At 51.9% G+C, this 24,905-nt stretch overlaps 1 protein-coding gene across 1 annotated transcript; it reads right to left on the bottom strand.

Moving 5' to 3' along the window:
- Nucleotides 1-8,827: 8,827 nt before the first annotated feature.
- IRF4 (interferon regulatory factor 4) lies at nt 8,828-24,606 on the bottom strand. Its single transcript, XM_081144651.1, has 9 exons — nt 24,512-24,606; nt 23,120-23,388; nt 21,647-21,833; nt 20,773-20,861; nt 19,980-20,124; nt 17,709-17,816; nt 15,208-15,561; nt 12,242-12,354; nt 8,828-10,421 (listed from the first exon to the last, which is right to left on the bottom strand). The coding sequence occupies exons 2-9, from the start codon at nt 23,333-23,335 to the stop codon at nt 10,278-10,280; spliced, it is 1,356 nt and encodes a 451-aa protein (XP_081000777.1). The 5' UTR covers nt 23,336-23,388; nt 24,512-24,606; the 3' UTR covers nt 8,828-10,277.
- Nucleotides 24,607-24,905: the final 299 nt, after the last annotated feature.

Genomic DNA, 24,905 nt, shown 5'->3' with positions numbered 1-24,905 from the left:
TCTCTTGGTCTTTTTTTTTTTTTTTTTTTTTTGCCAGGAAAAGCTCTAACACATAATCATTTAGAGAACAGTAACATTTTAGCAACATGAGAAAACCTAAGTCATTGTAGAGACTGGCCAAGGGCTCCCTGTGAGTTTCCTTTACAGAAAAAGGTGCCCCGAGAAGCCCGCCCGGGCCACGTCTGGGCAGTTCCCTGCCTGGGATTTCAGGAAGGGTTAGTCACCAGCTTTCAAAGACGACCGGTCTGCTTATTTACTTGAGATTCATGCTTGCTCAGAGAAAATGGTTTCTAAAGAGCAAATGCCACTTTCAGTCTAGAGAACACTTAGGCCCCAGAGGCGGATGGCAGGGGATTAGCAGGCACCCTAGGTTCCAGCCACCCTAGGTTCTGATCACCCTTTTTCCCGGTCACCCTAGGTTCTGGTGGGCAGAGGGGCAAGGTCACCTGCAGGACAGGGAGAGGGGTGTTTCAGGACCTGCGCACAGAGAATGTGTGGAGTGTTAAAGACGGTGTGGTGATGGGTATTTTTGTCTCAACCATTATTATTTATTTTAAATGGGCATTGGAAAATAGATATCACATCAACTTTGTGCTCTGTACCAATTTTTAGTGCTTACAATGATGCTAAAGTGACATTTAAATTTGAAATGTGAGTCCACCTAAAGATTTTAAGAAAATATCAATACTCGTAAATTATTTTGAGAAGTCACATTTAAATAGATAATAGTGTTTAAATAAATGATATTTGTCATTATAAATTTTAATTCAATATTTAAATAATAAACACAATGTTGAAGGCAGTAAATACGTGACTAAAGCTTAGGAAACACTGAAATAAGCTTCCTTCCGACCCTCTAATCCTGACGGCAGCCTACAAAGCAAGTGCCCCGTTTTACAGAGGGAACCAAAGGGGAGCTTTACAGCAGGGAGCTGGAGCACCTGACATGGGGTGAACGGGGGTATGTCTCCTCCTTGACACCTGCTCGCCATGCAGTCTTACTGAGGTACCCACCTGCCTGGCTCGTCTCCCCATCTGTAAGGTGAGAAAGATCCTGCCTGCCCCTTAGGGTTACGTCAGGGGCCACACGAGCCACTGCGCTTAGGCCCAAGGACGTGGTGAATTAATGGGATTCTAGGTGAGGGCTGGCCACGTCTTGGTGCACAATCCCATATTCCTGGCGTTTCTCCTTCTGTAAACTGGGCAGTGCTCTCTGCTTCTGGTCTCTTTTCCCGTCTGAAGTGACGGGCTCCCGTCTGTGTGACTCCTCTTGGTGAAAGGAAGCCAAACGCCCTGCAGAGCCAGGGCTCACTGCCAGTGGTGGGCTCACCAGCGTGTGCGCCGGGCACACTGTGCCACCTCCCTGCGGCTGGCATCGGAACCAGGGGAGAGGCCTTGAGACCTGGAAGTGCCGATTAGAATCCTGGCTTGGCCTCTTAGTAGCTGTGCAACACCAGGCTGGTAACTTGGTTTCTGGGCCTCAGTTTCTTCATCTTAAAAATGGGGGATGAAAGTAGCGTCTTCCTGGAAGCCCTCCCCGCCCCGCCCTGGCTGCCGGAGTCGCCCCGGTTAGCAGGCCCCCCCGGTTAGCAGGCCCCCCCGGTTAGCAGGCCCCCCCGGTTAGCAGGCCCGGGAGCCCCCGGCCCGACGTCGTCCCCGGAAGCCCTGTGTCCCTGCGCGCCCCTGGGGACACGGCGGGTCTCAGATGTTTGTGGAAGAAGTAAGTCTTTTAAAACATGAATGTTCTTCAGAAAATAAGTGTAGGAGAGAATGCGGAGAGATTGGAGCCCTTGCGCGCTGTGGGCAGGGGTGTGAACGGCCCAGCACTGGGGGCGGCGGGGAGGGGTCCCCGGAGCCAGAGGCGCAGCCACGCGCGGCAGCGAGGCCGCGGGCACCGCAGAGCCGGGCGCGGGCCCCCAGGCCGGCCGCGCGCGCAGAGGGGGGCGAATGGGCACCGCCGCGGGCGCCCCTGCCCTGGGGAGTCTGCGCCCCGGGCCTGCCACCCCGACGGCACCGCGGCTCCGCTTACCGGGCCCGGGGTGCGGGGGCCAGGGAGGGTGCGCGGCGGGCGGGGTGCTCTGGGCCGCGGCCTTCCGTCCTGCGGGGCAGCGCCCCAGGTGCGGGGGGGGGGGGGGCTGCGGGCACCGGGGGCCACGTCCCGAGACGCAGCCTTTCCGTCCTGCGGGGCAGCGCCCCAGGTGCGGGGGGGGGGGGGCTGCGGGCCCCGGGAGCCACGTCCCGAGACGCAGCCTTTCCGTCCTGCGGGGCAGCGCCCCCGATGCGTGGGGGGGGCACGGCTGCGGGCCCCGGGGGCCACGTCCCGAGACGCGGCCTTTCCGTCCTGCGGGGCAGCGCCCCCGATGCGTGGGGGGGGGCACGGCTGCAGGCCCCGGGAGCCACATCCCGAGACGCGGCCGCGGCGGCTGCATGTTACCCCGCGTTTCCCGCGTTGGAGGGACGTGCCACGCCCCTGTCCTGCGCGTCTCCAGGCCGCCCCGTCGCTTGGGGTCAGCAGGGGCCGAGGCGGGGAGGAGCCTGGGCGCGCGGGGGGCCGGCCCGCGGGGCGTGGGGCGGGGGGCGCCCCGCAGGGAGGCCACGCGGGCGCGGCGGCGCGGGAGGAGCCCGCGGCTCGTCTGGGACACGCGGGGCCAGCGGACCCGGCGCGAGGGGCGGCAGGGACGAGGCTGGGCCCGGGCGGGGAGGAAACGAGCCCCGCGCTTCCCACGGGACGAAGGCCACGCCCGGGTCCGAGCGGCCTCGCGGGCGGCCGGCCCCAGGGTGGGGTCCGGCTTGCTCAGCACAGAGGAGCGCGCGCGGGAAATTTGGAACCCCGTCCCTGCGCCACGGAGGCTCGGTGTGCGCTTCCGAGTATTCTTTTTAAAAATGTATCTATAACTCCATAAAAATTTCAATAAATTCATCCCATTGTTTTGAAACTTGCTTTCTTTTTCTTAGTGACAAACATTTCTCCACGTGATAAAGTACTCGCACACCACACAGGATTTTAAGCGGTGACCCCCATTTCCTCGCACAGACGGCCAGCCCCTCCCGCTCCCCATGGCGCTGCCCACAGGCCCCCTGCGCCGCGCGGTGCCCACTGCGGGCGGGCGCTGCTCGGGGACAGGAGCGCAGCGCAGACCAGGCCGTGTCTTCTGGGGGCTGGTATTAGGGGAAGAAAAACTAATATCCAGGCCGTTGCACTAAAGAACGGCCAACGCTGTCCTGTAGACACAGCAGGTACAAACCGAAGTCCACAGCCAAAGTTTTCAAGAAATACAGCTCCTATTTTCTTTAACAACAAAGCTTTCACTTCGGCCGCTGTTCCACTAGGGTGATGGAAGCTCCGTCTCGGTGAACTTCGGATCCCCCCTTCCTTGAGTTGGCACTAAGCCGGCACCGCTTCTGTGGTGCCAGGAGAGTGGTGGAGAAAGAAAGGAGGGAGAGTCTGGGCCTCAGCGTGGCCTCCGCCCGGGCTCACCCAGGAGGCCGGCCGCGCTCAGGGCGGTCGTCGCCCGCACAGGTTACCACGGGGCGACCCCTCAGGTTTGCCGTCCCTGCAGCCCACAGCTCTTTCCAGCCGGTGGAGACGGTTCTGCTCTACCAGGAGCCGCCGAGGTCCGCACACTCATTTCTTCCCATTCCTTTCCTCGGCCTGGAGCATCTTTCCCTCGTCGGGCCGGGGCCAGAGCAGTGAGAGGTTGATCTTACTGAAACTCCCGGAGCCCCCAGCCCTGTGTGTCCCGGTGAACCAGGGCTTCGGAGAGGACAGGAGCAGACAGCAGGCGTGTCCTTTCCGCCCCATGCAGCGGCAGCGACGACCTGGCTGCTGGGTAGAAAGCGAAGGGGGGTGTCCACAGCGGGGTACCTTTTTCAGCACTTCACCATTATCCTTCACAGACCCAAACAAAGGGTACGAATGGGCACGCCTCCTGACCTAGCGTGCGAGGTGAAGAAATGCTTCCAGAAAGAAAAGAGGGCATAGCTAAGACCCAGCGGAGAAGAGAGTGTTGGCCGGGTGACCAGAGAGCCCCAGAAGTCTTCCCGGAGAAGGGGAGCCACTGGGCGATGGGGCCGGAGACGGGAACCAGAGCGGGTGGTAAGAAGTGAAGGCAGGGGTTCCAGGTGCCTGTGATCTTCCTCCAGATAAAGGTCATTGTGGGGACCCGACCCCGGAGGAGAGGAAACGGAGGCAAAGGATGCTGTGTTTACCAGGCGACTCCCCTTAAAGCCTCGGCTATGCCCACGCCTGTGGGGAGAGGGAAGAAAGGGACAGTTGTGACTCACCAAAGAAGAGAAACAACAGGTTTTCAGGAAAATAAATGTCCATAACTTGAACCCCACAGATGCCAAACTTTTGACCATTCACTCAAGTGCTGGGATAAATTGAACTTTACAATAGATTGTGCCAGACAGATGGTCTACGCACGACAGTGGAGGCCACGCTGCTGACAACGGCAGGCCCCCTGGCACTGGAGGGGCTCTCCCAGGACGGCCACCTGCTGGCATGCTGCCAGCCTGGCAGGAGTAGGGCTCCCTCAAAGGAGTGCCTGTAGCACCCTGTGATTCACAGCTCTCCACTAATTCAGAAATTAACTATCTCTCTGGGTTAATTTAGGTGTAGCCTGTCCTAGAAAATAATGACATATTACGACCCCTGGAATGTCTTTCTGGAGAGAGGACGTGCAGAACCGACCGTGCTTTCCTGGCGTAGATAAGCTCTGCCAGTGCACTTCATAGGAGCGTTTCTTCCTCAAGGTAATACCCGCTTCAAGGAAACAACCCAATGCGGTCAAACTTCCACTCGGTATAAAGAAAGGTTCATAACCATTGGTATCTGAGGGGAGTGTAAAATTACTTAAGAACCTGTTCAAGGGCTAAAAATCCCGTTGAAACTCTTCCAGATATAGAGTTGATCTATTACTTGAAAAGACTTGCTCATCGATACTGACTCAGGTCCATCCTTACTTGCTAAGCAGACCAAGTCCCCCAAAGCAGTGTGATCCTTTATTTTCCCATATTTCTACTTAGTTACCACTTAGCAGATTCAAAATCATTCTAATCTGTTATTCTGAGGCTCCTATTTGCAAACTACAAACATTCTGACAGCTCCACACAACCTCCACAGCCACAGCCTCTCTCCTAGTGTCCTGCAGATTACTCAGTAGTTGATAGGCCTGAGGGGCCGGGTCTCGTTCGAGATAGAGCAAAACATAGGCTGAGAAAGGTGGCCCCTTGCTGGCTGCACAGAGACCAGTTCCCAGCAGACAGAGGCCACCAGAGGCCACAGTGTGCCCCTTCCACATGCAGTCCTATGTCACAGTTTACATTCAGGACACCGGTTAACCTGTATCCTCTCCCCTTCGACAGCAAGGACAAAATCAGAGCTGTGGTATCGAAGGAACATTAATAGTGATTTCTTTGGTCCACTAGACCTGTTAAGGGAGAGGAGGGAGAGGAAAGGAAAGATGGTCACACTCTCTTTAGATATGTTCCTGGGCTGGAGGAACTTCCCAATGCTAGGACAAGTTTTGCATTTTTTTAAAAAACAAGCTAAACACTTTGAAATCTGATTTTAAGGATGCATATGACAACCAGGAAGGAAGCAGGCTGCAAAACAACCTTGCTAAAAAATGCACCAGAAGGAGGAAGTATTTGAAAAACTATCGAGAAGAGTGTTTAATAACACACACAGCCCATAACACTATTTTAAAAAAAGCATTTATTTATCAACCACCTAAAACACCAGAGTATCACAAATATCAGAGTTCAAAAGCAATTTACACCAACATTTATGACATGATTATGTACAACTATTGTCCACGGAATGACCAGCCCCGTTCTTAGGACACCCCTGCCTGGGATGCTTGGCAACAAGAAAGAACCAGCACAGCACTGGACTGAACCAGGGAGCTGCCTGGTCCTACCCACTCATAAATCAGGGGTGCAGGAGAGTGAGCCCTGCTACCTATGAGGCGCCTTCTATCCCAAAGAGTCTAAAGCAAAATAAGAGTTCATATCAGGAGGACTGGCTGTTGGCCTCTCTCCCGAATCTCCTCTCTCTTCCCCTTCATATACCTGCTTTCCTTAAAGCATGGACATGAATTGACCTTCGCTGCGCTCACGGGCACGCGCTATCCGACGGTTACTAAGGGACCAGTGAGACCACCTGCATCGACGCGGATCAATCTCAGACACGGTGTGAGGAAAGCAAGCTGCAGAACAATCTAGCTGGCCTTCGGGCTGCCCTACATCCCTCAGCTACAGGCCGTTTAGAGATACAACGAGCATAGTCCCAGGGACCTTGCGGCTTTCAGGGAGCGCCTGTGGAGAGAGGGCGGAAAGATGGCCAAGGAGGGATGGAAGGGGGTTTGAACTGCGCCTGCATTTTTACTCAAAAAATAACTGATGCCCCAAAAATGATTTTTGACCTTCCCTGGTGCAGGAGTAAGCCTCCTCTGGAGATGCCTACCACCCACTGCTCAGCTTCTCAGAGCTCGTACGAGACCCCTCCCGGGACCCCCAGAGCTGGTCCTGCCCCGGCACCTCCCAGCAGCGACGGAGGGAAACCTCAGCCCGGTGCACACCTTTCTCTGAACACAAGCTGGACAGCCCTGTGCTCAGGCGACAGCCACACTGCCGTCCTGCGCATGCAGCGCAGGACTTAACTGTCCTCTCCCCGTGCAGCAGGCTCTTCCAAGCTCAAGCACAATAGTCTCACTGGGCTTTCGAGGGTGACTACCGTCCTGCCTTGTCTCGGACCCAGGGCGGGGGGAGATTCCGAGGTTTTGGTTAGAAATGAGTGGTCACCCTGGTTCTCTATAGCGATCCAGAAGACGTCAGCTACTGTCCACCGTTTTACTAAATTTCAAGAACAAGAAACAGGCCATAAAAATGCATCTGTGAGACAAATATTTTCCCCTGCAGTCTAAAGCTTTTTAACATAACAAGCACCTAAAATCTTTTACAGGATCTTTCATTGAGAACAAACTAGTTTGTTCTGGTTGCTACTCCCATTTCATCAAGTCAGGGAGGAGGCAGCCATTCCTTTCCAAAGTCCTGAGGCAACTGTCAGGACCTTTCACCCTGGATATTTTGAAATTGGTTCATTCACTAGCCTCACTCTGGGTCCCTCGAAACTAAAAAAGCCAGCGTAGTTGAGAGTAATAATGAGAGAGGGGGGAAATGGCCCAAGCCAACAGCATTTTCCAGAAAATGTAACTCCTGTGTTAAAGCAGATTAATATTTAAAAAGAGACAGAGGAAATAAGAGGAAGAAAGGAATTCTCACCAGTAACTGAAACCAAGTGTCGAAGTGGAGAATTAAGCTACAGCCCTGGACAGGTGGCACAGAGCCTCTGGGACGGGGTTAGACGCTCTGCGGGGAAGGGGGCCCCACTCCGGCCTGGGCCGCGTCACAGTGGTTCCTGGTGAGTCTTCATTATTGCCCGAGGATAATATACCCCAAACACTTTGCATCTATAAGATGCATAAATCACCGCAGTGCATGAAACAGCCTGCTGTCCACAGGGAGTCGCCGTGACTGGCTGACGGGGTTCCTTGCGCTCGCTCCCGGCCTGAGTCGCGGTGGTCTGCGGACGGCCTCCCGCACAGAGTAACCCTGCGTGGCTTGGTGGGCCCACGGCGAGCCCGGGAGTTCTTCAGTTTATGTGTATTTGTAGAAAAGTGAAATGTGTGGGCAAAGTAAGTCAAACTCTTCCTTTGGACACTTTTATGGAAGGGAATTGCCCTTTTATACTGTTTTCATTTTCTGTAGTTAATATGGATTATTTTATCATCAGAAACGTCTTTTAAAAATAAAAAAAAAAGACATTCTGATGCTTCATTGCTCACTAAGCTAGAGAAATGCTACAATCTCTCTAATGCAGGGGATGCACACAGTTTGTTGAATGATCAAAGGCACAGATTCAGGTAAGAGGAGCACATATTTGAGAACTGTCAACTCGTTTGCTGAGCCTGGAGGTAACAGCGGTCGTTTTGTGGTATGACCGAAATATCAGGTGCTGTACTTTTCCAACAACAAACAAGTAAGCAATCGGGTTTTACTTAGGCAAGTGGAGATCCTAGTGGTTCTATAAAAAGATGTGTTTGGAGAAAGCCCGGTTGTGTATTTCCCTAATAATGAATGATGAACATGTGAAAGCATTATTGGCACGAGGAAGCTCATAATATACACAATAAGCAAAAAGAGCCCACTGAGTCTGCAGTTCTGCAAGCGTGAAGCCCTGCGGTCTTCCCTAAGAGAGGCCACCAATTCGAAAGCACTGGCTCCGCCCTCAGCGTTGTCATGGACAACTTGTTGGGAGCCAAACAAAACAAATAGGGCGTGAGGGGAAATGTCACTGAGTTTCCCAAATATAGCTCTCGTACTTGGATTGTTGATCTGTCTTTTTTTTCTTCTTTAAGAAGAAGAACAAAAAAAGTGTAAGCAACAATTTCTATAGAATAAGGCCAAAAGAGGCCAAAAGAATCTTAATCAATCATTATTAGACGTGGAGAAGATAAAAACGCAGTATTCAAGTGGACCTGACTCTAAAGGCAAGGGAAGCAGGAGCAAAGGTAAACAACTTGACTACATCTAACTACCCCGCCAAAGCTTCTGCACAGTGAAGGAAGACACCACAAAAATGAAAAGGCAGCTTACTAAATGGGAAAAGATATTTGAAAATCATATATCTGGCAAGGGGTTAATAGCCAAAATATATAAAAAAAACTCATACAATTCAACAACATGAAAACAAAATGGGCAGAGGATCTGAATAGACATTTTTCCAGAGGAGACATACAGATGACCAACAGACACATGAAAAGATGTTCATCATTAATTATTAGGGAAATACAAAATAAAACCACAATGAGATATCACCTCACATCTGTTAGAATGGCTATTATCAAAAAGACAATAAAAAATGCTGCAGAGGATACGGAGAAAAGGGAAGCCTTGTACGCTTTTGGTGGGAATGTAAGTTGGTGCAGCCACTATGGAAAGCAGTATGGAGATTATTCAAAAAATTAATACTAGAACTACCATATGCCTCAGCAATCCCACTTCTGGGTATTTAACTAAAGAAATCCCAAACACTAATTCGAAAAGGTATATGCACCCCTATGTTCACTGCAGCATTATTTACAACATCTGAGAAATGGAAACAACCTAAGTGTCCCTCAGTGGAGGAATGGATAAAGATGCGGTATATATACAGAAGGGAATATTATGGGGCCATAAAAAGAGATAGAATCTTGCCATTCACGACAACATGGATGGACCTTGAGGGTATTATGCTAAGTGAAATAAGTCAGATGGAGAATGACAAATAACGTATCATTTCATTCATATGTGGACTCTAAAGAAAAAAACAAACTCATAGATAGAGAGAACAGATTGGTGGTTACCAGAGAGGAAAGGGGTTGGGGGGTGCGCAATGGGTGAAGGGGTTCAATTGTGTGGTGAAAGATGTTAGACTTTTGGAGGTGACCACTCACTTTGTAGTGCATACAGATGTCGAATTACAATGTTGTACACCTACAACATATATAATGTTATGTGGCAATCTTACATGGATTTTAAAAAACCTACTGCTCAAGGGTAGCCCTAATGCTTTTGGCTCAAGAAAATAGCAACAGAGTCTACCAACTGGTTTCCAGGGACACCCAAAGAGAGAAAGCAAACAGGGCAGTGAAAGGCAGGGCTTGGGAGCCTACCCTGGGGTCAGATCCAGGCCAGCTGGGGAGATGAGCCACCCCCAAAGCTGGAGGCACCGTGGCCCAGCCTCAGCCAGAGATTCCTTTCTTTCTATAAGCAAGCATTTCTACAGCAGAAGCATCTCCTACGTACGCTCATTCATTTCTTTTGCCGGCAGGGTAGCCTCAAATTTAGGTTTTACTTTCCTGAGAAATAATACAACACTTAAGTGCTCTCACCACTCTAGCTAGTGGTTAACACTGAAACACAAGTTTTCGCAGTCTTCCAGCAAGAAATAATCCATATCAAATAAAATCTTGCATTTAAGTGCATGTAAACACTCTTTGGTGAACTTTCACAGTTGTCATTAATGTTGGCAGTCCGCAGGGGAGCCTGAAGACCACTGGCCGTCCTTTTGGGATAAGCTCCTCTGTCAATCAGATGGAGCCGATTTTCACATATTCTTGCTGAGATTCTTCTCAAGTGTTGTCGAAGAAAAACAGGGCTTCACTGAGCTAGGATTGTTTGGGTTTGCCAGTGTCGGATATTTACAATAAAACAAAATCACTGGACGCTGCTCATTCTTGAATGGAGGAGTGGCGAATGGATCTGTGATAATCCTCGGGACTACTCATGTGTTCAGGTAAATCATAGCCCCTCAGGAAGTGTCCACTGTTTTGTTGAGCAAAATAATAGAGTTGTCTGGCCAGTAGAGGTTCGACCTTTAATAAGAGATTTGAAGAAGACGTTACTAAGATATTCTTCTTAACATCCTGCAGGTGGCTCATCATTAAATACCTTACTATACAGAAGGGTGTAGTGAAGTTAAGTCCAAGGTCAGGTACTATAACACATCACAAATTTTATGTTTGGGGCCTCCGAAGAACTCGTTGTTAGTCCTTCCATACATCAACCTCCAAACAGAACCTACTTAATTCTGGGTTTCCGTTGAAGTTAAAGATGGTACTTTTAAATCACCTGTCACTAGAAATTTACATTTAACTGACACTGAAACAAGGTCATATTTAGTGTAATTTAGGCCACTTTGACAGGGATGAGAGACTCATCCTGACCAGTTTACGGTTCCAGGATGACCCAGGCCACCTGTGTTTCTTAACCAAAGAGAAAAGAGAGGGAGAGGAATCAAAGACAAAACTGCTACTGTGGGAAAATACAGGTTAATTGACCCCAAATTCATCTAGCTTGGTTATTAGCGTGGACTGCATTCAATAAAAAATTTAATTTTCAGCTTTTCCTAAATTTACAACATCTAAGAAAACTGAGTGCTTTCAGTCAACTGTGCTATTAAATTGAGCCTTCAAGTTATTTGATATACAGAAACTTAAGCATAACTCAGGAAGCACCTGAAATAATTGGTTGGAACTCCCGGGTGTACACCCCGTTTCCCTTTGCCACACCATACAGTGCCACTTTTGGGGTCCTCACCTGGGGAACCCACCCTTCCTAGTTTACAAGAAAGCTGGTACATCCCAAACCCTTGGAACCAGATTGATGTGGGAGTCTGTCACCAACTTCTTAAATGTTAGTTATCAATGCCAAGTTTATTTAGTCATTTAACAACCCCAGTTGTTAACAGGATTATATTAGTAATTATATCAATAACTGGAGAGGATTCATGAGAAAAGTCTGACGTCTATGAGATTACATTTCTGTTTATTGGTTGGTTCATCATTTTACAATCAGGAAGGGGGACAGCATGTTTAAGATTAGATAGTGTTTTATTTGAGTTTTCACTAAGAAACATTATCAGAACTAAGATATGACCTGAATTTTTGTATTACTGGGTATAATTTTTTACCTTTGCTGCTCATTACCTGGGCCCATTAATAATTCCTGAAGGTATGTAGCAATGCAAAGCTTTCAAATTCTAAAGTCCAAGGTACTGAAAACTCTTCTCTGTGGCAAATTAATGCTAAATGTTATCTATAGAAACCTCTTATTCTTTCTTATGAAAACCTGTTTACTTGCCACGGTTGAACTCTTACACAGGGCTCTACCGTGGTCTGACCTCCCAGCAGTCCTTAAAGATTTAGCTTCCTCCAAATAACACATGGCTCTTGTTTCCAAAAATTATATATTTTTTAAATCCAGAAATAAAAGAGGATTTGGGAAACACCTGAAGCAACTACTAAATACACACTTGGGAAAAACTTCTCTATCCAGTGAAAATCAGCATTTTAAACGCAATATGAAACTGCAGAATTTTAAAGGGCAACTTTTAGCATCAATCCTTTAAAGTCCTTATAAAATGGGAATAGGACAATTTCCTTGAAAAATAAAAAAGATGGGAGAAATGAAGCCCAAGGTTGGAGGTTAGCTGCACTTCCGATGAGCAGGTCTCTAGGGCCGGGAACAGGATGGGCCTCTGGCTGCACCCCCTGCGCCGTTCACTGGGTCCATGTCCTCCCTCACCATTTTCCCAGGTTGCCTGACGTTTACTTTCATTTGAGACCTCTCTAAATGGACACCCGTCCTCGAGGAAAAACAGGGAGACAATCCCTGGAATGTGACTGATACTCACGTGAGCAGTAATGAGCTTCCTTTGCCTTTGGGGATCTGGAAACTCCTCCCCGAAGCACAGAGTCACCTGGAATCTTGGCAGCGGGCGGCCATGGTGAGCAAACACTTGCAGCTCTAGAGAAAGCCCATGAGGAAAAACAGAAAACATGTCAGACACCCTCCCCATTGGGCACGCCAGGCTAAAACAGGGAGCTTCTGAGGACTAGAATAGGAACGAGTGCTCGGTTTCTCCAAGCGGGCTCTTAGCCTCAGGCCCGGGGCAGGAGCCTGTGTGCGCTCCTGTGTGCGGGTCCCTGAGAGCGCACAGGGCCCCCCGGGCTCCCCAAGGGGAATAAGCCTTCAGGTTAAGAACCTCGCTTTGCAACACTGAACCCATGAGGATGCAAAAGGTGGCAGAACGGAGTGAAGAAGAGAAAGGAATAGAAATACAGCCATGTGAAGGCAAGAAAATAATTTATACAAAGAAGAAACTTTCTTTTAAAACAATCGAAATTTCTGACTCGTCCCAGTGTTACTTAAAATCCTCATCTCAAAACTGCTGAGCCCTCACGATCCAGTGTTTGTGGCCCAGGACCCTGTGTGACTTAGGCTCCATCGACAGTGTTTGATGTTATCTTGGAGACAGAGCCTCAGTTCCGGGCAGCGGCGTCCCACTTGGCATCAGGCCCAAAAGTGTGACTTTAGCAGACCTGTCCCGTCTTCGGTGGCAGACAATGGTTTGAGAAGAGAAGGGTAGCGATGAAGCACTAGGGGCCCCACTTTTGTGGGAGTCACTCCTACCCTCAGGATGCAAAACAGGGACAGAGCACTGTGGAAAGATGTGCTCAGCCCTGACGCTGAGCCTTGTCCCCTCACCCACATTCAAGGCAACTCAGCTTCTAGCGGCTCCGCTTCTTTCCTTTGGACTCAAATGTCATGTCTGCAAAAGAAGCGCTGACAGCCTCTGCCGACTTCTGAGGAACAGCAGCTGCTGCTGTTATCAGATCTGCACCCCAGCCTTGCCTCCGGGGCTGTCCCTAGCAGCCTGCAAATCCCGACTGGGTAGATAGCAAAGATTTCCACTGTTCTCTTCAACTGAAGAGAAGTTTCTAGCTAACTCACTGGACCATCTGACTTCCTGCTTGTTTTTTCTTCCAGAATTCAAATCACACCTCACCGACTTAGAGCTTGTAAAAGCATTTACGCTGGGAGGTCTGAGACGACACCCGAAGGTTACACCCGCAGGAGCTCCTCAGAATGTGAGCTGAGCGGTGCAGCGCTCCGAAAAGGCCCTGCCTCCCAGCTGGCTGACCTGAGGGCGCCCGTGATGGCACCGGGCTGAGCCACAGGCTCAGCAACGCAGGCTCCTCCCCGCGCCTCCTGAACACTCCAGATAAGAGCCTGCTGTGGACAAAAGCACAGCTCTTGGCTACGGAAGAAGGGAAAAGAAACCAGAACAACTCTTGCTCACAGATAAGTCCTAAATTCTAGGATTCACAGCCGAGGATGCTGACAGCCGGCATCCTGCCTGCCCGCTCCTTGCCTGTATCTACCTCTCAGTTTGCTGTGACTCAAACAGGAGCTTGTAGCCTCATTAGAATGGGAGGAATCGACCTTCCTAAGATGCCTGGGGAGAGAAACTCAGAGAAACAAGGGCCATATCTCTGGGTCCCTTAATTAAAGCCCTACCTCTGTGGTAGCTTCTGGACCCAAAGAAATCAAGATCCACAGTCTCTGAGGAGATCCAAACCCAGTGGGCTCCTTCAGACCCCACCGCAGAACAGGAGGTACAGACAGGCGCCCCTCAGTGGCTCTCACAAGCCCGCCACGACCACCATGCTGGGCTCCAGACAGGTGGACAGAGAGAACAGTCCCAACACTGGCCTGGAGGCAATTCTGCAGCTCCGTCAGGGAGGGGCACTCAAACCCAGGTGGCTTTCTCACCTTGGCTGCCTCGGGGAACCAGCATCCAGTGCTCCCTCTTCTTGCCACACCTCTGCGGCAGGGTTAGCCATCAAGGGAGGTATTTGTTTGGGGCACCAAAAGAGAACTTGAATGAGCCCAAGTGAATTTGGGCAACTTAAACCCAAAAGGCTGAGCCAATGCTAATGGTGCTAGGGTAAAATGAGCTTCCTATTTTTACTTCAAATGGACTGAGTTAAGAGGCACGTTGAGGGAAAGGAGAGGCACAAGGAAACTCAAAGACAGGGTGTTTCTGAAGGGGACACTTTGAAGATAGTAGGTTGGGATAAGGTAGAGAAAGAACTGACAGTTAGTGGGCAGCTTAGTACAGCTCCCCCCTCTCCAAAGTGGCCGTGTCCACACGGATGGCCACATGGACACCTTGGGTGAAGCTCCAACAATAACGTCACCAGTAGCTACACAGGCCAGCCCAGGGCTAATTTAATTGTCATGAAATCAAGAGTAGGAAAACAAACCTTACTGGTTCTGGAAAATGTGACTTGAAACACACATATAGAGATAGCTCAAAGCCTTCTCATAATTTCCCTTCAAAATCAGTTCAGCAGGCTGCAGCCCGGGCCCACCTGCTGGAGGGCACCTGCACCAGGATGACGCATCTTATCACCAATATACTTTCCCTAAGGACCTTGAAAGAGCCGAAACAGAAACAGATGTGCTCGCTGAGGCCATCCTGCCAATAAAACCTTATTACTAGGTGACTGTTGAATTCCAGAACTTCAAGTCAGCACCTGGACCACAGTCCCCCTGACCAACCTCCCTCCTCTTCACACCCTTCTGCTGATGGAGACAAGCAGGTGGTAAAAGGAGAAGTGAGATGCAATCCAAGCAAAAAACCTATTCTGGGATCATGCCCAGTGGGTGGGCTCAGGGGTCAACAGGAGACCTCTGCCCAGGCAAGTGACCTGCTGTTTTGACCACTGTGGCAGACACACCTGCCCTCCCTTACTCTCTGTAAGGCTCACAGGTCAGGGGCACTCTGTTCTAACCAATAATTAGGTGCATTACCTGATAAAAACTGCTGTGTGTCAAACAGCTTGCAGGTCTGGTCTCTCTCCAGTTTGTTGGGCCGGTCGCTGCACAAGGCCAATGGCCCGTCCCAGTAGATCCTGCTCTGGCAGAGTCTTTTGGCATAGAGCCCATCGGGGGCCATCCAGAGGACCACACCCCTTTCCAGGTGACTCAGCAGCTTCTCGATGTTTTTCCTCTGACCATTGTCCTCTGGGTAGGGGAAGAGAACCTGGTCCAGGTTACTGGCATCATAGGTGTGCCCGTGGGAGATCCGACAGCCTTCGGGGCTGGCCGTGGTCAACTCTTTCACTAGGATTTCCCGGTAATACAGGCAGATGTGGAGCCGGCAGTCTGCAAACACAGAACACTTAGGGTCAGTGCTAAGGGGCTGAGGAGCACTGCACACCCATCCCGATGCCAGACCACCAGCCAGAGCGGAGTACTTGGCGGGACACTGCTGTCCCAAGCTGCTCCGTGGGCAGAGTAAGTTCCAGGGTGGAGGAATCCTGGGATGTCGTGTGCTTTTCTCTCCCTCCCCGAGGCTCCCAGACATCGAGAAGTTAGAGAAGGCCCACAGGAAGGCAATTTGATGCTGACTAACTCCACATTTCCCATATTCATGTGACCATGGTTTTTTTGGGGGGTCAAGGAGTATACCTTTCATGAGTTTTCTGCAAAATACATTTGACTTGTATTAGTTAAGAACTTCCTGTCTTTTTTTTTTTTTTCCCCTTTGGTGATGAAGGTAGTGGTAATGTCTAAAATACCAAGTCATGTACCACTGAACAAAAATTCATCTTTAGGCATGGCAATCAATTCTGACTTTGGAGAAAGTTTACTTCCTAAGTTTAATTCCTACCAGCAGAAGGAGTAAAATGATGTTTCGGGGGGAAAAGGCAAATATGTTCCCATATCTGAAACTACCCTAAAATATCAATAAGATGCCATTAAGTTAAAATAATTATATATAAGTTTGAAAATAACTCAAAAACAATGCTTTCTAAAACATTAAGAGAGATGAACTCATTTATGAAACTTTGCCGATTCCAGAACCTTCTCTAACTATGACCCACAGACTGGAAGGACCAAGCTAGGTTTGCAAAGGGCCCCTTCCTGAAATACACAAGGCATCATGGATAGGCAACGGCCACTCATGGGCACCTGCATGGATTTAAACAGGAACGGGAGTTGCAGATGTCTAATAAATGTACTCGATTAATTACTCTGTCTTGTGCATGCCCAAAACAGAAACCCACAAAACCCTCCTACTCTTCAATGGCAGGTCTTGAGACTTGAACCCACATAACTATCTCAATTCTCCTCTTCGATTTCTGCTGTTGTAAACATTGGCGGAGAGCTAGCTGGGAGGGTGCACCCTCAGGAGAGTGGGCGTTGGCCATTAGAGGTGACTTTCGGGGCAGGTTTCATTTCATTGAATGTCATCAGAAATCACAAGGTCACAGTGATATAAATAGCTGTTTATTTCCTACTCTTCAGGCACCCACACAAGTTGTAGGTGCTTAAGAAAGGGTCTGAAAGTTTCTAAAAACAAACACCAGCCTTTCTGCTTGGAAACTGTCCTCTCCCCATCACTCAGGAGCATCTGAGAAGGGCCCCTCATTCAGAACTTTGGAACCTGAAAGAACGGAACCATAAAAACTACAGTTCCCCTGGGAGTGAGAAAGGTGCCTCTAACTCTATCTCCCTGAAACCTTGAGAATTTAACTTATGTTTTCCATCACTGACTTATGAAGAAGTTGGGGGGTGGCAAGGAATCTGGAAACTTAAGCTTTTCATTTTTAATATAATTACAAGTCCCATTTTTAAACAATGCAACACATTATCTAAAAAATAAACATGCATATACCACATGTGGTTAGTACACCTTGAGGCCCTTCCTTAATGCAGGTCAGCTCTCTGAGGTGCCAGGAGTCTTTTAGAAATGAAACTTTACAAATCAGATCTAATCCATATCTTTTGCAAGTATGTCAAAGTTCAGAGGAAGGCTGCAATGCTCATACAGATGCGGTGAAGGCAAAGCAGCCAGAACTAGGGTCCCCAGGAAGTGGATGGTGAGACCTGTTTGTGGCTAAACCTAGAAGGATGATCAGCTTTTTAAATGAGAAGTCCTGGTGCCTTTTTCTAAGAAGGTGGACTACACTGCGAGTCTGTGAGCTGAAGGGGCCCCCGTAAGTGAAACTGGAGTGCCCGCATATTCTAGGAAATTCAGAGAGATGCCTGAAGGACTTAAACGACAAAGCCAGCACCTAGCACTGCATCAGGATCACAAGCTGGCTGCTCAGTGCTAAGGCCTCTAACGGAGCTCCTCACTCACACAGACGGGAGTCAGGTGTGTCCACACACATCAGGCACCAGCTGAAGGAAAGCCAGTCCCAGGGCTGTGCTCACGGCCTGTCCCATCAAGTGTCCCCAGACGTGAGGGCGAGTGCCACATACGCCGGCCTCCTGTGGTGCCTCCAACCGAACCGCACACTCACCTGAGAGGGCCAAGGCTTCGGCAGACCTTATGCTTGGCTCTATGGGGATTCCAGGGGCCTGGGACTCAGGCGGGGCACAAGCATAAAAGGTTCCGGTCACCTGGCAACCTGCATTTGCAAATAAAAGTCAGAGTTTGTCCACAAATAGGGACATCTCCTCTCCCTGAGGTGTGGCCACTTAGCCCCTGGTGGGGGTGCACCAACCCTGGAGGGAAGGGCTTCAGGCCCCTCCAGAGCTGACCACCAGGCAAAGGCAAGCTGAAGTCCTGTGGGAAAAACCAAAGTCCAAGGAGGAAGGAGCATTTTGACAGCTTTGGAAGGAAACTTGAATTCTCCCTCTGTAACTTCCTTCTTTTCTTCCTTCCTCCCTCCCTTCCTTTCTTCCTTCCTGCTCATTAACACCTTCATCACCACACACAACTACCATTGTGGTGCATGTGTGTGGTGAGAACATTTCAGATCTTTTCTCTTAGCCACTTTCAATATCATACAGCATTGTTAACTGGTTGCCACACTGCACATTAGATCCCCAGAACTTACTCATCTTATAATTGGGAGTTTGTACCCTGTGACCACATCCCTCCATAATTGGTAAACAGGGAAATGGAGACTCAGAGAGATGAACTGATTTACCCTGTTCACACAGCAAGTTCACGGCCACACTGTGAGCTCAGGTCTGCACGAGTTCACACGCCAAAGAGCCCAGTGAAAAGCTGGCACGTTATTTAATGGCACCTACTGCTTCGAACTACATCTGCCTGTCCCATCTTTTTTCACTGTTCTAGGCACTGTCTCTTTACTGGGTATTAGTTCAGCACGGCCTGAGCACGCACACAGTCTGAATTTCAGAAGCTGGTTTAAAGTTAGCGGATTCCTCCACTAGGACACAGAAAACCAACCTCTGTCGCAAGTCATCCTTGAAAGCTAATAAAACTGAATTCTGAGTCTTTCTGTAAACATGCGACTCAATACAAGTCTTAAATAATGACGCACGTCTTCAGTGCCACACGCCAAGAGTGGCCTGAACAGGACTAGGGAAACGGGAACTGCCCAAGCATTCCCAGAACATACAAAAGAATTTATGCATTGATCCTTCTCAGGATTTCTACTTAAATAACTAACCCAAAAGTTCTAGAAGTTTGGTCCTGGCGGGTAGCTCAGTTGGTTAGAGCGTTGTGCCAATACTCCAAGGTTGTGGGCTCGAGCTCTGCTCAGGGCACATATAAGAATTAACCAGTGATGCATGAATAAGTGGAACAACAAATCGATGTTTCTCTCTCTCTTTAAAAATCAATAAATACTTTTTTTAAAAAGTTCTAAAAGCTTGTGTTTGCTGTACTGAAGATACCATGTGAAATTCTCTCTTCACTTAACTGATCAGTGCTTCTGCTGAGAGAGCTCGTCTTGATGCCCTAGGGGCATGGAGCCACGTCTCATCAAGAACAGGTCAAGCCCTTTGGGATCCAAACCAGCACTATGCACCCTGTGAAGACTTGTTGTTTTTTTCATAGCATGTATTCAATCCCTTCCTCTTATCACCTCTAATCCCAAGAACAACTACAATAGGCACACCACTGTTAAAGAGAAATACATCACTCAACAATCTCCTGGTGTCCCTGTAGAGGAAGGGCTGGGCACAGCTGGAGTAAGCCCATTTTACAGATACGTACAGAAACAGATAAAGCAAAATATTGTGGCCTTCAGTCAACATTAAGGGACAATCCAGGACGAAAGGCTGCTAAAATCTACTATTTTTTTTTTTTTTTGCCAAAGATTAAAAATAAAGCTTAAGATTATTCACCTTGGATGAAAAATGTTAACCTATTGAACAGATAATTTAAAAAAACAGAGCTAACCAGTTTGATATCTGACATCCCCTGTCTTAAGTGGAAGGCTGCGCTTTGGCGTTAGGCGATCTGAAAGGATCCCAGCCCTTCATGCTCATAGAGTGCATTCTGTGAGCTTGACTCTATCAAAAATGGAGTAGTTTTTAGCTCCCTGGAATGATCCCTGTGATGTTTAAATAGATTCCCCATAAGGCAGTTGGTAAGCATAGGTTCTAGCACATAGTGGACAGGTGTCGCTAACCCTTGGCATCCTTCCTCCGAGGACCTTACCATCCCACAGGCCATCTTTCCCAGTGGTTCTGATAGGAGAGGGTGCTGTGGTCCTGCTCAGAAGGACCGAGCAGGAGGCACAAGGCCCGTTTGCCAGGTTTGCTCTGCTGGCTCAAATGGCAGCCACAAGAACCAGCCCCAGCACAGTCCTCACCATTTTCACAAGCCGGGCCTTGCCAGTGGTGGCTTCGGGGTCCAAACGTCACAGGACATTGGTATGGGATGTCGGGGTGAGGCTGGTCAGGGACGTACTCCCTCCAGCTTCGGTCGTGGGGTGGCATCATGTAGTTATGAACCTGCTAAAGAGGCAAAGGCAACCAGGTCAGCACAGAACAGCTCCTGGGCATTGAGAAAAGGGAGCAGATGCTTTTATACCCTCCCAAACTCCTCAGGCAATCTCTTATTCGGTTGGCAGCCAACTCACTTTATCATCTGAAAGACTTTGGAGTGAGTGGCTCATCACACTAGGTGAAAACTAGCCATAAAGAATCAAAGAGGCACAATGGAGACAGTGTTATAAAGTGATGATTTATGTGAAGCTCTATCATATGGTTAAACCTGGCACCAAAAGTCCTGTAGAGAAACTTGCCTTCTCCCCACCAAAGTGAATGCAACAGAGCTCTGATTCACAGCAGAAAAGCCTAAGGAGGTCAGCTGCCCTGTGGTTTCACATGATATAAGTACTACTTCCAAAATCTTCAACTTCCACAACAGGTCGTTTCCCAGATTCCAGAACCAGTAGGAGAAGTCTACACCAACAGGCAGACACACCCAGCCTCCCTCACTTCAAACCAGCACCGAGAGCCCACCAGGTGGAAAGTGAGGCCTTCATTCAACAGCCAGGGATTTGGTCTGGCTATTCGACCAATAGCAGAAACAAAGTGATGCTGGTTTTGTTTGTGTACTTCCCGGCCTTCCCTTCTAGAAGCCCGGCACCTGCACCGTACCTGAGCTGGGAGTGAGGTGTAAGGAGTCGGCATGGTGTAGGGGTGGCTCATGGCCATCTGTGGGTCCTCCAGGGTGAGCTGCTTTGCTCCTATGTGTTTTTGCAAAAGAGAAATGGCACAGTGTGAAAAAAGGAACCGACATAACTAAACATCAAATCTTTGAAAAATGTCTGAGAATTCAATTCCTAGAGTGCACAACAGTGTTGACAAATAAGACATTTTCCAGCAATTCCCTTGGGCCATTCTTTGGTCATTCCATTAAACTGACTTGTACAAGGTCCCATGGTGTGTGAATGCACCTGGTGACAGACAGGGCCCCACCAGCAAAATGTGCTGCAAATGAGGCCACCTGTAGGGTGTGTTACAATGCAGGTTCCTGGGCTCTACTCTCACACAGTCAGCATGTTGAAAAGAGGGAATGTGGATTTGAATAAGCAGCCCAGCTGACCACAGTGCACCCTAAAAGTTGACAGTTTCATTACCATAAATAGTAGCAATGTATAAATATATGCATGCGTCCCCCTACAAAAGGTTCATCATGAAAGACTAATAAGCAAAGCTTCTAACAAGTTTCCCATTTTCTTGTTAGGAAACTTGGCCCGTGACTTAATAGAACTAACTGGAAAACACACATGTGTGCGCACGTGCACACATGCAGGTGCAGACATGGAGTCTGAGAGAGTATCCTACACTCAAACACAGGGATTTCTTAGTGACCAGAGGACTCGGACAATGAGCCTGCTGGGCTTGACCATGGGGCAGATGGCAGGCACGCTATAAAAGACAAAATAGAAAAGTGAGCTTCAGAATGAAATTAAGGTGCTACATGTGTCAGGCTGCCAATATCCTGTGACCCAGACCCAGGAAGTCCTACCTTTCTTGGCTCCCTCGGGAACAATCCTGTATACTTTGTAGGGGTCCGAGATGTCCAGCTGGCTCCTCTCCACCAGCTCCTCAAAGTCATTGCTCTTGTTCAAAGCACATCGTAAACGTGTCTTCCAGGTAGGTGGGTCTGGCTTGTCGATGCCTTCTCGGAATTTTCCTTTAAATAGTGCCCAAGCCTGGTGGGAAAGAAGCGGGGAAAAGTTAAAATACAAGGTCTTTTAAAAAATAACCTGGGAATTGTATTTCTAAAGAAAAAAAATGATGCTTCAGTGCTTCAGATTCACACTGTTGCTCAGAATGCAGGCCAGAAATACATCAGGTGTCTTCTCTGTACAGTGCTGTCCCCCTGGTCTCTCACTGCTGACTGAAGACAAGGGGTCTGAGCACCCTCTAAGTATCTGTGACAGGTGGGTGAGATGTGGAGGACCCCTGGAAAAGGACCTGCTCACCCAGTCTCTGAGGAGGGTGTGACTGGAACTGGGGACAGAGCCCTGGGGCTCCCAGAGCGCGCCTGGGCTGACAGTCTGAGGTTTCTGAGAGCAAATTCCCTGAGGAAGTCCCCTTCGCTGCTCTGCCCACAGGGGCTGGGCTGGCCCTAACCCACAGCTCACTGGGCAAGCTGCTCTAGGGGAAAACAATCGTGCAGGGCCACGCACCAGAGCAAGAGAGATCGGGAGGGAGGTCCAACACTGAGATCCTGGAGCGGGAGAGAGAGGAGAAAGGCAAAGAGAAAATCCCAAAAGGGTGGGGAGGGAAATGGCAGAGAGAGACAGAGAAGCAGAGCGCATTTTCCAGAGAGGGAGACTTGGAAAGAGGGAGTCTGACAAGCAGGCAGAGAGACAGGGATGCAGAGGCAGGATGGAGGGGCCAAAGAGAGCTGGGGCCAGACAGCGCCCCTGCCAGAGAGAGTGAATCAAAGAAAAAAAATTCGGAGAGAGACAAACAGCGAAAACATAGCGAAACGTGCAGCGAGCCAGAGGCAAAAACAGAGGGGCCGGCACACCCGCGGGCACGCACAGGCGCGGCGAGGGGGACACGGTGGACCGAGGCGGCAAGGAGGGGCCCGGGAGCCCAGAAAGAGGCTCCGATGGAAACAGAAACCCACGAGACGCGGCCAAGAGCACTCAAGGCGGCGTCCTGGGGCTGCCGCCCTCCGCTAACCCGGCCTCCAGGTGCCGCCCGCGGCCGGAGCCTTCTGCCCGCCCCTCGCCCCGGGGTGCTGCTCGCTCCACGGGTTCAGGATCCGGGACGCCCCCCGCCCCCCGTGGGTGAAATCGCTGGAGAAGGTGAAACTTCTCTGCTCCCAGGGCCCGGCCCACGGACCCCTGCGGCCCGGGCGCCCTGCCGGGACCGCCCCAGCGCGCGGTCCACCGGCGGCGCGTCCGTCAGAACCCCGAGGACCAGGCGCGGGCCGCGCCGCTCCCTGGGCCCCCCGCACCCCCGCGGGCTCCCCGCGCGTGACCTTGAAGAGGGCGGCGTCCTCCTCGCGGTTGTAGTCCTGCTTGCCCGCGTGCTTCCAGGGGATGCGGAAGATGCTCTTCTCCTCGTTCTCCCACACCAGCCCCGGGTACTTGCCGCTGTCGATCTGGTCGATCAGCCACTGGCGGAGCTTCCCGTTGCCGCAGCTCACGGAGCTCATGCCGAACTCTCCGCCTCGGCTGCCGCCCTCCAGGTTCATGCCCAGCGCGCCGACGGCGTCCTCTCGCCGGTCTGCCTCCCGCACTCTCCGCGCTGCCGGGAGAGGGCCCTGAGCACCGCGGCGCAGCGCTCGGGGTGCCCTGTCCCCAGCCGCCCCGCAGCGACCACGAGGTCGCCTTCTCAGCCGGGGTCCCCTCGTCGAGCACCGTCCCGCCCCCGAGCGTCTCCCCACCCCCTGGGCTCGCCGGCACGCACCGCAGCCCGCGCGCCCTCGCCTCGCGCCGTCCCCAATCCAGCCGCCACCCTCTCGGCAGGCCACGCGAGTCCGCCTCACTCGTGGTCCCCGCTGCTCTCTGCCCATCCCGAAGCTGCTGGCAGCCGTTTCCCTCGCACGGCCCGTTCCCACTCCTGCCCTCACCCCACTTCACAGCCCCTTGGTGGCCCCCGCGGGTCTCGCATGCGGGCCAGCCTGCGGGCGGGGGCCAGGTGCCCCGCACCCACAACCGTCTCCCGGCCTCTGCGTCCTCTGCGCCGAGACCCCGGCGCCCTCGCGGGAGAGCGCGGGTCCAGTGGGCCTGCGGGCAGCACGCGGGGAGCGCAGCCGGGCGGCGGGAGACGGGCGCCCGGAGGAGGGGCGGCCCGGCCCGGAGCCCGCGCGGGAGAGCGGCGCTGGGGGCGCGGGGGGCGGCGAGGGGGCGAGGGCGGCTGGGCTGCGGCGCCAGGGCGCAGGCCCCGGGCGCCCGAATCTGGAGCTCCTCCTCCTGCGCCACCGGCCGGGGAACACGCGCCGAGGCCGCGGTGGGCTCAGGCCCCACGGGAGCCGGCACCAGCACGGGCTGTCCTCGCGGGAAGCCTGCGCCCGGGGGCTGCCTTCGACGGCCGGCCCGGCCGCCCTGAGCCCCGGGCAGCCTGGTCCTCCCGGCGGGTCCAGCGCGTGCCAGCGCCCCGCCCCGCCGGCCCGCGCCGCCCACAGAGCGGCGGGACCCGGGGGAGCCGCGGAGATGCTCGGGGTGCCCGGGGCGCCTCCACGGAGCCGGCACAAAGCCCCGGGCCCCGCGCGCACGGGTCGCGCTCCCTCGAGGGGAGGGCGCTCTCTCCCGGCTCCGAGGCGGGTCCCACGCGCCGCCCGAGGGGGACCCTGGGACCCCGGGCCTCGCTCTCCAGGGTCCCCGCGCGCCGGCCGCGCCTTCGCGCTCCTGCCCGACCCGGGTCTTACCTTGCCCCGGACTCGGCGCCGAGGGTAGCAGTGGGTCCCAAGTTCAAGTGGTGAAACTAAGACTCCGAGGTGCGAAAGAGGAACTTTATGAGCTTAAAAGCCGCGCTGGGGGCGGGGCCTGAGCGGGGCGGGGCGGGGCCTGAGCGGGGCGGGGCGGGGCGCGCGGCGGCGCGCGGGGCGGGGGGCGCGGCGGCGCGCGGGGCGGCGGGCGAGCGGGCGGCGGGCCGGGGCCGCGCGGGGGCCGGGGCTCGCTGGGGCGGGCGCGCCCCGCGCCCCTCGCTCGCGGCGGTTTCCTGCGAGGGGCAGGGCGCGAAATGGCGACCTCGGCCCTGCTCCGGGGCCCGCGGGAGGCCGGCAGCAGCCGCGCGACAGCCGTGCGGTCGGGGCGGGAGGT

The sequence above is a fragment of the Miniopterus schreibersii genome (assembly GCF_964146895.1).
Source record: "Miniopterus schreibersii genome assembly, chromosome: 8".
NCBI lineage: Eukaryota > Metazoa > Chordata > Mammalia > Chiroptera > Miniopteridae > Miniopterus > Miniopterus schreibersii.
This window is presented reverse-complemented; position numbering and strand designations above follow the sequence as displayed.